Source organism: Electrona antarctica (genome assembly GCF_951216825.1).
Source record: "Electrona antarctica genome assembly, chromosome: 10".
Taxonomy (NCBI): Eukaryota; Metazoa; Chordata; class Actinopteri; order Myctophiformes; family Myctophidae; genus Electrona; species Electrona antarctica.
This window is the reverse complement of record NC_136791.1, coordinates 15,447,414-15,463,489: the sequence shown is the minus strand read 5'-3', so window position 1 is coordinate 15,463,489 and position 16,076 is coordinate 15,447,414. Positions and strand designations below refer to the sequence as shown.

Here is a 16,076-nt window from a genome sequence, read left to right as displayed (position 1 = left end):
GTACTGCACTACTATATATTGTATGAAATGCTAGCGTTTATCATTTTATTGATGTTAACTTAGACTAAATACATTTATTTAGTTTAGTCACTCTCACTCACTATCTGGAGTTTAAAATAAAATAATCAATTGCAAACATTAACTAGCCTACATAAAAATAAGTGGTCCAGTGTGTATCTTAATTGAACAATGTTTTATTAAGTCAAAGCAGAAAAATCTGACCTACATACAAAATGGTATGCAAAACACAATCAAATCAGTGGAACAAAAGATGTCAATGCTTGGTTGTTCCAAATATCATCAAATACAGTCAAACATTAACTAGCCTACATAAAAATAAGTTGTCCAGTGTGTATCTTAATTGAACAATGTTTATTAAGTCAAAGCAGAAAAATCTGACCTACATACAAAATGGTATGCAAAACACAATCAAATCAGTGGAACAAAAATGTCAATGCTTGGTTGTTCCAAATATCATCAAATACAGTCATAATGAACACATTACGAGAACAGTATGTCAGATGTCCGTTGTGATGTATGTACGTCACACAGGGTTTCAGTGTGATCTTAACCCATAAAAAGTTCACAACGGAAAAAATAAGAAAAAATAATAATAATTGCAGAAGAAAAAAACAACACTCATCATGATAATGGTAAACACATGGCAATGGTATAGTCACATTAATTTGGTATGGCCTTTCTCCAGTGTGATTATTTTTTTTAAGGTATGAGAGTTTCACATCCATAGGGTTTCTCTATTCACACCATAGGGTGTGCATTATCTGGTGACTAACTAAGTCAGCTTTTGTTTTATAGTTGTTCCCACACTGGTCACATTTGTATGGCCTTTCTCCAGTGTGAATTTGCTGGTGATCCGTTAAATGAGATTTGGTAATAAACCTGCTCCCACACTGGTCACAGTTAAATGGCCTTTCTCCAGTGTGCATTTTCTGGTGTGTCTTAAGACTGGACTTTCTACTGAAGTGTTTTCCACACTGGTCACAGCTGCGTTGTTTGGGTTTAGCCAAGCTTCTTTGTTCATTCATTGCTGGTAGGACAGGGAAGCCAGAAGGAATATCCAACACTGGATTGGAAACAAGACAAATGGGAAGATAGACGTTAAGGAATGAAAACTCACAGACTGTATTTTTGTGCATATCTAAACATTTAACCAAGTGTAATACCATGTATTATTATGTGTTGGTAAAAAAATCAAGGCTCATTTAATCTAACTACCTACTGTAACTACCTAGTGATGACAAAATAATCCATGACAGACACACTGCTAACACATATATTCACAAATACAAAAACTGATTAAGAAATAATAAATAAATAAACTTACAGATAACTTGATGGTCTCTGGGTTCCACCTGTTCAGTTGAATTGTTCCTGGTGTGGTTGAGAGAGTTCATCTTGACCTGAAGTCTGAGTCCACAGTCGGTTCTGGTTGAAATGATTGATATCCTGGAGGAGTTGTGGATACCCTTCTTATACCAGAGAGCATGAGGTGGAACCACAAATTCTTGCCATGATTGGCCAAAGAGGAGAACAATAGAACCATCTGTCCACCAATCACAACCTAACTCTAGGTTCAGTCCTCCCTTCAAGTTAACACTAATTTAATTTAATTTTCTGGTTTGAACATTGTCTCGTATGAACAATACAATTGTAAAAATGCAAAGCTAAGTAGACCTAAGTCGGACACATATTAATACATTGAACAATAAAATGTTTATTAAATGCAGGCACATTTGAACATTTTGCTATCATTTCACAACAACATGGATGAAGTGGAATTAATTAGTGGTGAGAATCGTGTAGAGAAACCAAATAATACATCAAATGGACAATGACCATGTCAGTAATTTCACCAGTGTTCTTTCAAAATACAAGTTAGCCTGAGTACTTGTTGGGTGTATGTGAAACTTTGTCATTGATTGGTCTATATCTTTACCGTTCACATATAATTCAGTCAAAGTAGTGCATAAGGATGGTGTTCCATTCAGGGCTCCAGCGTGCGACCTATTAGGTCGCATATGCGACTTAATTTATTAAGGGTGATACTTAAAATTGAATGAGGTCGCACAGGTGCGACTTGCTGGAAGGATGAGTGGAGGAAAAAAAAACATCCCGCAGTGCTTGCCCGTTCCATTGATTGAAAACATTGGACGTTCGCCTGACGCCCAGTGTTCAAAGAACGATCGTTCACGAAAACCCACAAATAAGCCCTTCAGACTTGGATGGTCAGAGCAGCGCGATTACATACAAAGTCAATTCAAAGACGAGAATTGCGCAAACGGGCGCGGCGCGACCTGCCGCGGTACAAACTGGACGAACCGAGGCGAATATATATTCAGGTCTGAACGCATCTTATCCGACACAAATTAACTAATCTTTCTCAGCTGTACAATTTCACTGGAGCGCGCAGTGCGCATATCTAACTGCATGATGATCAGTCATGATCTACACAGACAGCCGACTCCCGACCCAAACACTGAGTGAAACTTAGTAAACGTGTTGTTTGATTAAACATGTGCCACGAAAAATAGCTTCCAAAGCTTGTTATGTTTGCATCGAGGAGGTAGCCTATGTGTCCATACCATACGTGAAAATAGCTGATCTACAAGCTCACAACTGTAGATCAGCTGTGCTACCTAATTTGTGGTGGCGCTACCAAATGAAAAGGTAGGTGGCACCAGTGCTACCTGTGAAAAAGTTAGTCTGGAGCCCTGGTTCCATTGTCATTAAAAGTCAGTCATTGTTTTGTCTGAAAAGAACAGTGGTGTCTAATGGTCATTGGTCAATGATTAGTCTAGTCTGGGTTTCACACATGAGTTTCACACATGTGAAAATGTCTCTTTAGAAAATGTCCTATAGAGACATTTTCACATGTGTGAAACTCATGTGTGAAACCCAGTGAATCACATTATGGGGGGGCCTGGGGGGTGCACTACATATTATGCATCACTGAGATACCCTGAATAATTATCGAATGACATGTATACTGCTACAATTATTACAACCTTGTACAGTGGATGGTCACATCCAAGTTCTATACAGGTATCAGTTATTGTTATCAGTCATTCATAACCGTATTCATGTAAATAAAAACAAGACTGTTAACTTGACTAAATGCATTTATTTAGATGAGTTGAAAATTTACATTACAAAAATAACACTCCAGTGTGTGTTGTAGTTGAACAATGTTTATTAAGTTCAAGCAGGGAATGTGTCTTTATTTCAGACAATACAATGTAGCCTTTAGGAAAATAAACAATTCAAAACAATATAGCCAACATAATAAAGTTTGTTATGATCAATAATAATAACCATTCCACATGTGGGTAGGGTTTCAGTGTGATCTTAGCCCATACAAAGTATTCACAATGTGATTTTTTTTAAGTCATCGGTCTAGTGGATAATACAAAATAATAGCCTACTAGTAGAAATGTGTGTGCTCATGACACTTTAGCTGGCTTAATACAGTAAAACAACTTACACGTTGAGTACAAGGAAAGGGGTTATATCCTCTATAAACTTTTTAACAATGTGAGTGCATAAAAGCCTTTCCACATTGGTCACAGTGATCTCCTCTCTATATGTGTCCTGTGTCTTTTTAGATTACCAATTCAACAAAAATCACACCCATGTGAAGTAAGTGGTGCAACTCCGTGTGGGGGTCCCCGGGGGGAGGTCCTGACCCACAGGAACGCACCCATGGTGCCGGCCCGATTCCGGCGAGCCGTCAAACGGTTGAGAAATGACAGAGTTAGCGTGTGGGGGTCCCTCTACTGTACTGTACTGACACTGTACTGTACTGGCACACCTGAAATCACCATATATACAGTTAATATGTGCGTGTGTGTTGGGTTGCGCACAGTTGGTGAAAAACAACCATGCTGTTTTCGTGCTCATACCCAGGCAGCCAGCCAGCTACCCACACACATATAGTCACTTAAGGAAGTGGTTTGCACCACTTCCTAAACTTTTGACACAAAGTGTACACTCAAATGTCTTTTCCTTTTGAGTCCCCATCATGTCTTTTTATCACACTTATGACTATCCTTAACCACAGACAGTATAAGTAAAGGGCTTTTCCCTTCCCTGTATGAGTTATCATTTAGATCACTTTATGTATACAGCCTTGTCCACTACACAAACAGTACAATTTAAAGATAGATAGTGTCATAGTTTTGTACTTTTTCTGGTCGATTAAACCCCCTTGTGTGGTTATAATATGCAAATATGTCTCCCCCCCATTTATTCCTGAAAGCCTTTGAGGCTACAACAGCTGTGGGTGCGGCTTCAATTCAGGTTGGTGCTAAGGTGAAACCAGGTATACTTCATGAACTGGTGGGTGTGGCCACATAAAACACCATTTGAACACTTTCGGTACACTGTAAACACAGTTTCGACACTTGGATTTGACTGTTGTACAGAATCAAAATCTAATTAACTTGACTCTGTAATAAACAGTGTTAATGTGGCTGGTTAAAGTTCTGAGTCCATGACTACATCAATGTTTAAAGCAGAACGCTGACTGTTAATCACCACCACACTTTTTATTCGCATGGAAAGGAAATCCATTCAGTCCTGTCATGAGTTTAAACATGTGTGAAATGTCAAATGTGACCATGAGAGAGATGTGTGCTGTGAGTACAGTGATCTTAGGAATGCTTAACCCTGTAAAGTCCAAATGTAGAGATGAAAATAGCTCAAGTTGTTTTGTCACCTTTCAGATGTTGTTGCAGCAGGCTACGTATTTTCCATTCTAAATAATTTGAATGAAAATCATTCCCAATCCTGTATACATGTTCCACTCCATTCAGACAATACTGTATGAGTAGGGTATATTATTCACTCTACTTAGTACTTACCATACTAAAAGGATCACATGCAAATCGGCAGACCCGTCAATTCAACATAGGGTTGCACACCCTACCCTATTCTCACCTGTCCATTAACAATGGGACAAGCAGCCTCCAAAACATTCCACAACATTCACTGCCTGTGCATTCTAACAATTTAGATACAAGTGGAATTCCCATATAACATAAATAATGGAATATGTTGTGATATAAGTTATAATTGGTACTGCTACTGTACACAGTAGCATAATGTAAACCACACACATCTACACACAACTGACTCAATCGTCCATCAAGAGTATAACTGGCCAATCTGAAAGACATGTTTCTTATGTTGTATTCATACCAATTGTTAGATAACATACTGTATCAACTCACTTCATGCCCACACCCACAACTACACATTTTCTGTCATAGTTGTCTCCACCAGGCCGAAGGCATGGGGAGAGAGTATGTTTTGCACTCCGTCCGTGTGTGTGTGTGTCCGTCCGTCCTTCCTTCCGTCCGTCTGTGTACAGCTAATCTCCGGTTGTCTCCACCAGGCCGAAGGCATGGGGAGAGAGTATGTTTTGCACTCCGTCCGTGTGTGTGTGTGTCCGTCCGTCCTTCCTTCCGTCCGTCTGTGTACAGCTAATCTCCGGCACCGTTAACCCGGTCGATGCCAAACTTTGCACACACACTCCCTGGATGCCAACGATGAACCTCTGCCCCACATTTTCCAGAACGGCCTGTTATAGCGCCACCATGAGGCAGCTTTTCACATGTTTTACCTAAAACTGCACCGATCTGCGTGAAACGTTGCATGCACACTTCCTAGAGGCCAAGGACAAACCTTTGACCTGCATTTTCCACATCTGCCTTTTATAGCGCCACCAGGAGGCCGACTTTTGTAAAACACATTTTTTGATATTACTCCTCCAGATTCTGTCCAAAAATCTCACAAATCGTTACACAGTATCTCTATGGTCATGTGCTCAAGTCGGATCTGTCCGATATTTCATATTCCATCATAATTGGCTATAATTGGCTTTCACAGTTTGCAAGATTGCCCCGTTTTGAACAAAAGCCTCAAATCATGAACGCAGCATGCAATTTACGTGAAATCTTTCACACATTTTCTTACTGGGCTGAGGAATATATCCCACCCTTTTCACATTGGCCTGTTATAGCGCCACCAACAGGTTGATTTTTGCAAAACACATTTTTGGAACAAAATGCCTCAAATCATCCAATTGCCATCAAAGGCAAACATGTTTATATTACTGCTGAACATCTCACACAGTCCTATCCTCCTGGTGGAGACCTGTGCCCAGAAGGGCACTTTTTCTAGTTTTACCATGATTTTATGATGTACGTAACGTACAGGGGTACCGAGACGACTCGCCCCTTTTCCAACTCGCCCTCGCGAAAAGTGAAGACGGCTCGCCACAGAATTTCGAAAAGTGAAGACGGCTCGCCACAGAATTTCGAAACGTGAAGACGGCTCGCCACAGAATTTCGAAACGTGAAGATGGCTCGCCCCGAGCCGTCTTCACGTTTCCCGTTGGGGCGACCGCTCTTCCCGTTGAGGCGACCGATCTTCGCCGCTTTGGGCGAGTTGGAAAAGGGGCGAGCCGTCTCGTATTCATCTAGCCTACAGTAGGCTATATCACTTTACACATTGTGTGTATTATTATGAATAATAGTCACTTTCATTACTGGTATTAGAGTTGTAGCCTACAATAATAAGAGATAAGAGATGCTATTTTCGTTTAAGAAGGGCTAATAAACCATTTGAAAATAGAATAATTAAATGTCAAAGACTGCATTTTATAAAAGTTTTTTAGACCAAATGATCTGCTCCATTGTAACACTTGACCTGCCTATGAAGGGTTTGAGTAGAATTACACTTGGATTGAGTGTTGTATAGTTACAAATTAACAACACATATCTAACACTAACATAAGAGTGTTTGTATCTTATGTGTACTTGGTTGCTTGTTCATTGTATAATAAAATGATATATAAAAACAATTGTTTCTTTGTTTATGATGAATTTAACATGGTGGACCCTATTGTAAACATGAAGTGTAATGCTGAATTGAACATGGTGGACCCTATTATAAACAACACTTTATGGTGTCGTCCACAGTTAACAGTCTTGTATTGAGTTGTGCTTGAAATGTACTGTAACTCTCCAAAACAGTTAATAAATCCTTCAATCAAGCAATCTTTCAAAGGATAAACTAAAATAAATTGATTTAAATATTGTACCTTTTTTCACACTAAATATCAGTCAAACCCAGGATCAACATTGGACTCAAAATGGTTCAGGCTGTAGTAAAATACACACATGGTTAGATGAATTGATGCTGAGCTGACCGGGACATTTTAATACTAGTACCATTTGATTCACTGGGTTTCACACATGCTAATCAGTCGTCTTGAGAGTGAATGGGCAGTAGACAGTGAATGCATGTCTTTCCTAATTTACTTATTCCTTCTAATTGTTCTAGAACTGACTCAGTCAGTAGACCCATCAAATACCAACTGGTCAATCTGAAAGTCTGGTTCACAACATGTTGCTGATACAACAAAATATTAGGAATATATTTTGTTTTTGTTTTGTAAGCACTTGAAGTGTACCTATTCTGGAGCAAATATCCAGTGAATATAGCAGATATACAATGTAATGCAATCTAGAGCTACATATATTGTATTCATCAGTAGGCTATTTTTTATTTTATTGTAGACACTATTATAGGGCAGTCAAAACGAAAATAACACATTAGCACACTGCACATTTAATCACAATTAATTGTCATATTGCTTATTTTTAATGTTTTATATTTTATTTCAAGTTTTTCCATTGCATAATAACTCACACACTACTGTAACAAAATATTGTAATTATATAGGACTGAAAGACATGTTTGTCCACTTCTGATTTCCCAAACCTTTTCAGCCTGACAAAAAGATACATTTGTTGTCTTGAGATACAATATGCTTATAAAAATGCATCCTTATTTTAACACGCCTATTTAAAAAGTTACAATTGTGAGCAGGGTTATTGTCTTGATTGGTAAATGTATACACTACAAATCCTGAACTTATGAACCTAAACATTTGAGAAACAAAAAAGTCCTTACAAAATAGTTTTTGTCAGCATTATGTTTTATAGGCAAATCGCCAGATTCTTCAGGGCACTACTCAGGAGAAATTAAGAAAATATTACAGTTTGGATGAACAGTGCTCCATCACCACCAAGCAGAGAAGGATCTCAACCATTATATAAACAATGTGCTCTGAAAAAGGATATACAGTACACTTTCAAACAGATGAGATAAGACATTTCAGTAAAGTAGATGTATGTTGTTGCTGTCCACCCCTGGTTATCACACACCGTCAACAAAAGCTGTTATTAAACAACAACCAAGGAGTGCATGCGGTGAAAAGCAGAACTCAAAAGCGTATCACAACTCAGTTTCAATTCAGGGATTTGAAATTTTGACAATGATTACTCTATTTTTAACAGGTCAATCGCAGACATTCCCTGCAAGCCAGAACAGACTTCACTGACGTGATGTAAGCACAGCTGCCGCTATAATGAATCTGAGGACCCCTGTACATTCAACAGAATCTGAGGTGCGCCCTGAAAAAACACTTCTGGAAATGGCTGAAGGTCAATAAGTATCCAGTGTCAGTTGAGGACTACATCACGTCGTACTCAAATGTAGCATCCCACAAGCCTATCACTGATGTCCACCCTAACGGTGCATTCAGACTTGGATGGTTAGAGTGGCGCGATTACATACAAAGTCAATGCAAAGACGAGAAGTTGCGCGAGCACCGCAAACGGGTGCGGCGCGACCTGGCACAGCACAAACGGGCAAATATTTAAATTCAAGTCTGAACGCACCTTTAGAGAACTACTGTGCTGCATCTCTGACAGATCTCTTCTCCCGTCTCTCCTCCTCTGCCCTCTGCATCATCTCCTTCTCCCTCTGGATCAGATGTCTCCTCCACCTCCCATTCCAGCAGCCTGCTCTGGTACCGTGCCAGATCGGTCTGCTCAGCCGCAGACAGGGCCCGCTGGGCCAGGGCAGACACTAGGGTCTGCAGGGAAGCCGGATCCACCCTACCCTGCAACTCCAGCTGGCTGCTGAGTTCCTTGAATCTACTGACATAGAGAGGAAGCTTTGTCCGCTCCTCTTCGTCCTCCTCATCAAGCTGGGTCTTCTTCTGTCTGTCCTCCTCACCACCTCCTGACTCCTCTCCTCTGTAGGAGGAGTCTGAGTCTGAGACGGAAGAGGACAGATCCTGCAGCAAATGATCCAGGCTGTCCAGCGTCTCCTGGCACAGCCTGACATCTCCCGGCGTGGCAGCAGCCACTCTCTCCATGACATCCAGGGCTCTGCCCAGATAGCCGCAGGTCCAGGTGAGAGGCATGCCTTTAAAGACGGCATTAATCCCTGCCGTCATCTCCAACTTGCCCAGGAGGGAGTTGCCAAGGAGTTGAGCACTCAGGCCCACGGCGTTGTCATCTTGCTTGAGTCCGGCAATCAGCAGCGCGGCACCCAGTGCCCTCTCTTCTGCCGTAGTGAGTTCTGGCCTGGTTGCTAGGTTACTGCTTAAAGCGTACAGGGACAGGATCTGCGTGGATGGAAGGTCGAAGGCCTCCTGAAGCATCACCTCTTCAACCGCCGAACACGCTCCTCTGAAGTCTCCATCCTTAATGTATGAATCTATCAGCAGGTTAAAGGTGAAGTCATCCGGGAACGTTCCGTATTGAACCTTGTTTTTAAGCGTGTACAGTGCTTTGTCCCTCGCCCCATATCTGAGACACTGTCTGACCCAGCCGTGCACGGTCCAGTCTCTGAGGTACCAGCAGTTTGGACTGTGACGGAACCTGTAAAGGTAATACTCTGCCTGGTCAACCTCCGCACTTGACGTTATATTGTCGATGAACCGCGATATAGTCAGTGAGCTGACTGGCAACTTCCTGTCGTATGTCCTGTCCATTAACGTAGCCAACACAGCAAGGTTCTGAGGATCTTTCTCTCTGGACTCCCACAGCGTGCTGTCTGTGTACGCTACTGAGAGCAAACACCTCCTTTGTGTGTCTATGTATGCTGATGACAGCAAACACCTCCTTGTGGTGTCTGTGTACGCTGATGAGAACAAACACCTCTTTGTGGTGTCTGTGTACGCTGATGACAGCAAACACCTTCTTGTGGTGTCTGTGTACGCTGATGAGAACAAACACCTCTTTGTGGTGTCTGTGTACGCTGATGAGAACAAACACCTCCTTGCTGTTAAAGTCAGAGATATAGATTTAACTTTGACCTCTGCAGTCAAGCAGCGTTGGAACACAGAGGCTGCCATACCCGTACCTATTTTTTTAACACATCAACCTCTGAAGGTTTGTACTAGCCATACTATTTAACAGTCCCCTATATGCATTCAATTTCAGCAGTGGTGCCAAGTGTTGTTATGATTTTATATAGTAGATAACCAAGACTCTAGAGTAGCCAGCACCTCTATAATGCAAGGCAACCTGTCAGTGTCCATAATCAACAGAACGTATAGTCAGTTTTATTGTAGTGATATTAATGACATCAGAGACTGGCCTCATATTCTGAAACCTAGGTCACAGTACTGACTCTATTGTAGTGACATTTGTGGCAGCGGTGGCCGAACGGATAGCGGCGCGGTCTAGATACCGGAAGGTTCCCAGTTCGAACCAGCCGTCCGACACGTTAAAATTACCACCGCTGAAATGCCCTTGAACAAGGCATCAACCACTACGATGAAATGTGTTCTATGAGCAGGGCCTGGCTGGAAACAAGTTCTTGAGCTTAGCCCAGATACCCTGGGTAAATATAGATTTCATTTCATTTCATTTCATCACAGTGGTGAAGTCTAAAGCTGCGTTCAGACGGTAACCGGTACAGTCGCCCCTTTTCTATCTCGCCCCCACTACTCTACCTAGCTGTAAATAACAAACATAATTCATGTTGGTGATTATATAAAAGGTATTATCATATGAATTTATCATTGTTAAGTTCACTCTGTATATCCACGGGCATAATAGCATGATGATGCCATTACAAAACATGGGCTACATAGAAGAAATGTGTTTAATAAAACAAAATTAACTGCTAGAAGGTCCTAAATTAACTTAATTAAGCAGTCACCGTCTCTGTGTCATGTTATTCTTTCTTAAAGAAGTCATGTAGGCGAAAAATCTGATTATTTAGGTCTCTCTCTACCGGATGTTACGCTTGACGCTCGCCCACGCTGACCGTTTACCCCCCTGTGCGGCACGTACGTCTTGCCAGTGAAGGCGCCTGTTGAGGATGTCGTCCTCGGCCTCCGGGTCAGACCGCGCCCCGTGCCCCGGGCTCGCCACCACTGTGGGCAGGGGCCCGCGCTCTGAGCGAAACTCCACCACGTGGAGCTGCTTCTTCTCCGCCAAAGTCTGGTGTGTCTCCTGATTGGCTAGTCCGGAGAAGAGGGCTCTGGTGATGTTGAGGTAGTTGATTGAACCCTCCACTTTGCAGTACATGTCCTTTATCCCCATCAACTTACACATAGTGATGACGGCACGGTGACAATGGAGACCATAGCCTTGATTTTGTTTTTTCATGCGAAGAGTTGTCCTTTTGAAGGTGGATTCAATGTCATGATGTATAGTATGGTCATTGTATCGCTCTATGTAGTAAAGGTAGTGGATGGCTCTGTTCTTGGCCTTCCTAAGAGCAGTCATTCTGTCTGCAGCCTTGCCCAGCGCAAAGCCTGCGGCTCCAGAGCCATTTCCAACGGCAACCAGGCAGCTAACTGACCGCTTCCTTCCCTCCTTGGCTGTCATGTTGAATACACTCTTCACTTCAATCACACGGGAGTCAAATCCCTCATAGGTCTCTCCGTTAGGGCCGGGATCCGGGGCTCCCAGGCTGATGCCTCCCCAACAGTTTCCACTCCATCCTCTCTCCCTCTTCACCCTCATCCTTCTCTTCGTCTCCCACTCGTCTCTCTGTCGTATCATCTCAGCCCGCATCTCCTGCTGTTCAGCCTCTCCCCTGCGTGACATGGACTGCACAGCGCCTGCCTTCACCACTGGAACATTCAGACCAGGCCACAGGAAGCCACCACGACCTTCTCCGATATGCTGTCCTCTGTTGAGGTCTCTCTTCACTTTGCGTTTGGACCTCTTCCCACGACCCTTCTTGTTACTGGCCCCTGCTTCAGCCAGCACACCTTTCCACAGCTCCTCCGCTGTTAGTTTGTTGAAGAAGCTGCCATGTCTGATTTGCTGCGATGCTGAAGTTGGGGCCAGTGGAACTGCAGGGTTCTTTTGGAGGGACACTGAGGTGTGACTGGTCAACTGGGAGAGCTGGAGAGCTCCTCCTATGCGATAGAGTGGTACTGCACATCCGAGTGTGACACGGAGGGCACCGCACGTCCGCATGAATGCTGCCATCTTGGAATTGTGATAATATAATAAATAAATAACCAAGAATAACCAATGTACCTGTTGTCAGAGCATTAGCCTACGTACTAGCTGTGCCCATTGCTAGAGTACCCAGCATGGTACCACAGCATGGTTATCACAGCACTGGATATTACAATACATGTAAGAATACATGGGTGTTTTGTAAAGATACCAATGACCAAATACGGAGATTCGGAGTGCCACCAATCCAACCGATATGTCCATATATAGGCATATACTGTATGGATATCCAGTTGTCAAGAACTGCTGATATGCCTGTATATGGACATACCCATAGTGTATATGGGCATGTCATGTGATGATTTGATTTGGGTAAAATATATGTGAACTCACAATATAACTTTGTCGCTGGGCAGCCCGTTCGTTCTCTCAGACAAACAGGAAAAATGCACACACACACACACTCATCTGATTACCGTACACAGTCATTAAGACATGCAAATCCCTTGACTTCTTCAAAACCGCTCTCAAAGGGCACCTACGGATGGCTGCAATTCAAAACTGGCCCCCGTAAAATCTGAATCCCCACCCACCCCTTTTCCCCCTCAATGTAGGCCTATATGTTTTTTCCTGTTATTTACCCCCTCTATGATGATTTCCTGTTTTTGGCTATATATAGAAGTTTACATTTGTACGTCTCTAAATGTTATGATGAATTGAAAAAAGTGGACCCTCTTGTAAACAAGTGTAATGCTTTATTGGGTCGTCCACTCACAGTTAACAGCCTTTGTATTGGTTGATAATTTCCACAGAGAAATAATACATTGTTTTTTTTACAACTGTATAATAAATATGGATTTATTAATGGTGGTACTGGTACTACAATTCATCACCTGGTGCACTGAGGCGCAGACAGGGGCATCTCAGTGCTAATATGCAGTGCACTGTCCACCACCACCAATTGTTTGATTCACTAATAATGACAATGGAACACATGCACAACTGAATTGCATGTGAATGATAAAGTTATATTGGGGATTTTATGGAAATTGGTCTCAGGGACATCTCAATTGATTTGACATCATGTGTGATGTCATCAGTATCACCCTATATACTTTGTATAATTCCTCCCCTCTTCAGTTCCAAATTCGCATTTCGACTTTGTTTACGATGTCACACACCATTGTTTATTTCCCAAGCTGGCATGCATGGAAAGGAAACAATTGAGCCTGGGTTTATCTAGCATCAGTATTATAATGACTCAAAACTGCATATCAGCTCAACCATTAGAAATACGTTTGAGGGACATAAACAATATGATATTAAATACTAACAACTGTTTTAAAATGCATGTTGTAGTTCCTTTAAATGTTCTGATGAATTATAGGGTTGGTGCTTTTTCTGGTTTAATCCTCTTAGCAGTGTTTGTATTAACCTGTACTTTCATTGAAATGTACCCAATATACATACTGTGAGTGAATACAAATTTCAATCAATCAATGTACTACCATCAGATCGACGTGATGAATAACTCCACAGTGACACTGTGAAATAACAGTCAATGTTGTTGCATAGTAGCCTACTATAGTAAAGGTATCAACTCCACCATGTAGAAATAAATACCACAATAAAGTACCACAACGTACAAATAAAAGTTCTGTATTCCAATTTTTACTTGAGTAAACGTACAAAAGTATTGGCATCACTCAGTATGAATGGCCCATTTCACACTTTTTTTTATTTTTTTCAGTTTTCAGGATTCAGTTTATAAACATTTCTCAAACTTGTAAAGGAATATAGCAGATCTACAAGCTCACAATGCATCCCTTGTAGATGGGCTATTTTCAAACAAACTAAACATAAAATGACATGGTTAATGTGTGTAATAGTAATCTATAATCTACAAAGTAACTAACGCTGGCAAATATTTGCAGTGGAGTAAAAAGTGCAGTATTTGCCTCAGATGTAGTGGAGTAGAAGTATAAAACATAGAAAAACTTGAATACATTTACTTAATTACACATTGTGTTGTCTCAAGGAATTACTGGCTGCAAAATAAATCAATTTGCTTTTAGCAGCAACAATGCAGCAGCAAATAAATAAATACACATATGCCTACCATAATCATAATTATTAATACAATTCATACACAGGTTTGGGAAATAGTCATTGTTCATACATTGTGTTAAGGGTGCAGTCACACCGAACTTTGATTCTGCACATGCGCCAGATTCTGCCAATGCTTTTCAAACAGAGCGGTTAGAGGCAGAATCCGTCACATAGGCAAAATCAAAGTGTAGTGTGACCACACCCTACTACAATTAAATATATAATCTTGAATATAATCTTGAAAAGCCTACCATCATTTCAAGATGGTAGGCTGGTTTCTGAACTGTCCGCCATCCACCAATGAGACACATGACAGAAATCGTGTCATCTTATAATGAACATTGGTGAAATGGGTGAAGCCTCTTTTAAGACGCTGCAGTCAAACGTTTTATGCAAAGGAGCACTCATAACCAAACATTTTAAATTGTGAATCTCATTAATTGTCGATGCGACACTGAACACTTCTATTTCGTTAATTGGCTCCAATCACGCCTGCAGCTTTAAAGCCACCCAGCCATAAAAATAAAATATTTTACACCACTGAATCAATCCCCAAAACAGAGATGAGAGGGTTAAAAGTGAATGGAGTAGAAAGGGGAGAAAAACAATAAAATCTTCTGCGATGAAGACAATTCTTTCCCTAAAAGCACCAAACATTAAAGAATCAATAAAACATTCAGCCACTAGATGATGTACTATACTCAATTACACCAAAATGTAAACACAGCTGCAAGCCAAATTAATCACAAATCAATTGTAAAGATTTATGGTATGTAGCCTACTTGATATCATTTGTTTTCATAAGCATGTTGCCTATGTTGACTATTGATCTTTAAACATGAAGTGTTCCTTTCAACCCAACATAAAAATAGTGAATGATTTAAAAAATAATAATAATAAAGCTCTAAAATAAGACAAGACTTTCAATAATGCAAGTTGATGATATTATTATTATTACCGAACATTTGACAATCCATTGACTATATATAGCTGTGTGCAGAGTGCAGACACATACAATGTATTGTAGATCTCAGGATTCACATGATGGGATCAGAGCGGATACTGATCATCTGTCAATACTGCTTCTCTAACTTTTCAATTTCAAGGATTTGTATGGAAATAAATTTGAAATATACAAATGACATATAGGCCACAAATTAAACAATAGTACAATCTGTAGACTCAGGGTTACAGACCTGTGATAGTCCATTTGGTTCCATTTGTACACTCTCAGAGTTGCAGACCTCTAGTCCATTTGGTAACTTCCACGTGTACACTCTTAAGAGTTACAGACCCGTAAGGGTCCATTTAGTTCCAATATGTGTCCAATTAGCTCTGGACGCCTTGAAATCCCCTCAAAGACCCCTGGGGGGATCCCAGACCACACATTGAGAATCACTGATCTATGCTGTCACTATGACATTTGGATCCAAAAGACCCTTTGGCTTCCATCCATTATAACAATGAAAGTTAAATATTTCAAAAAGTATAAAACATACAAAACAAATGAAAACAAAACGTCTGTGTCCTACTGGCGGTCTGTGCCCTTGGCCCAGTCGTTTTTTCTCAATACAAACCACACCGTAAAAATAAACATACAAATAAATATGTAAATTACACCAGGGTTTCTCAAAGTGGGACATAGGCATAGCCACATAGGCC

The 16,076-nt window shown here is 41.1% G+C and overlaps 2 protein-coding genes across 2 annotated transcripts; both read right to left on the bottom strand.

Annotated features, from left to right (window-relative positions):
* Nucleotides 1-8,778: 8,778 nt before the first annotated feature.
* On the bottom strand, nucleotides 8,779-10,234 carry LOC306930720 (small ribosomal subunit protein mS27-like; the record flags this gene model as incomplete). Its single annotated transcript, XM_079511815.1, is given in 3 exon segments — nucleotides 8,779-8,869; nucleotides 8,871-9,959; nucleotides 10,155-10,234. Coding segments are annotated over 3 exon segments (1,260 nt in total).
* An 883-nt stretch (nucleotides 10,235-11,117) lies between these two features.
* On the bottom strand, nucleotides 11,118-12,338 carry LOC306930719 (small ribosomal subunit protein uS5m-like; the record flags this gene model as incomplete). The annotated part of the gene is made up of 1 exon (XM_079511814.1): nucleotides 11,118-12,338. Exon 1 carries the CDS (start codon nucleotides 12,330-12,332, stop codon nucleotides 11,118-11,120), a length of 1,215 nt encoding a protein of 404 aa, XP_079367940.1. The 5' UTR covers nucleotides 12,333-12,338.
* Nucleotides 12,339-16,076: the final 3,738 nt, after the last annotated feature.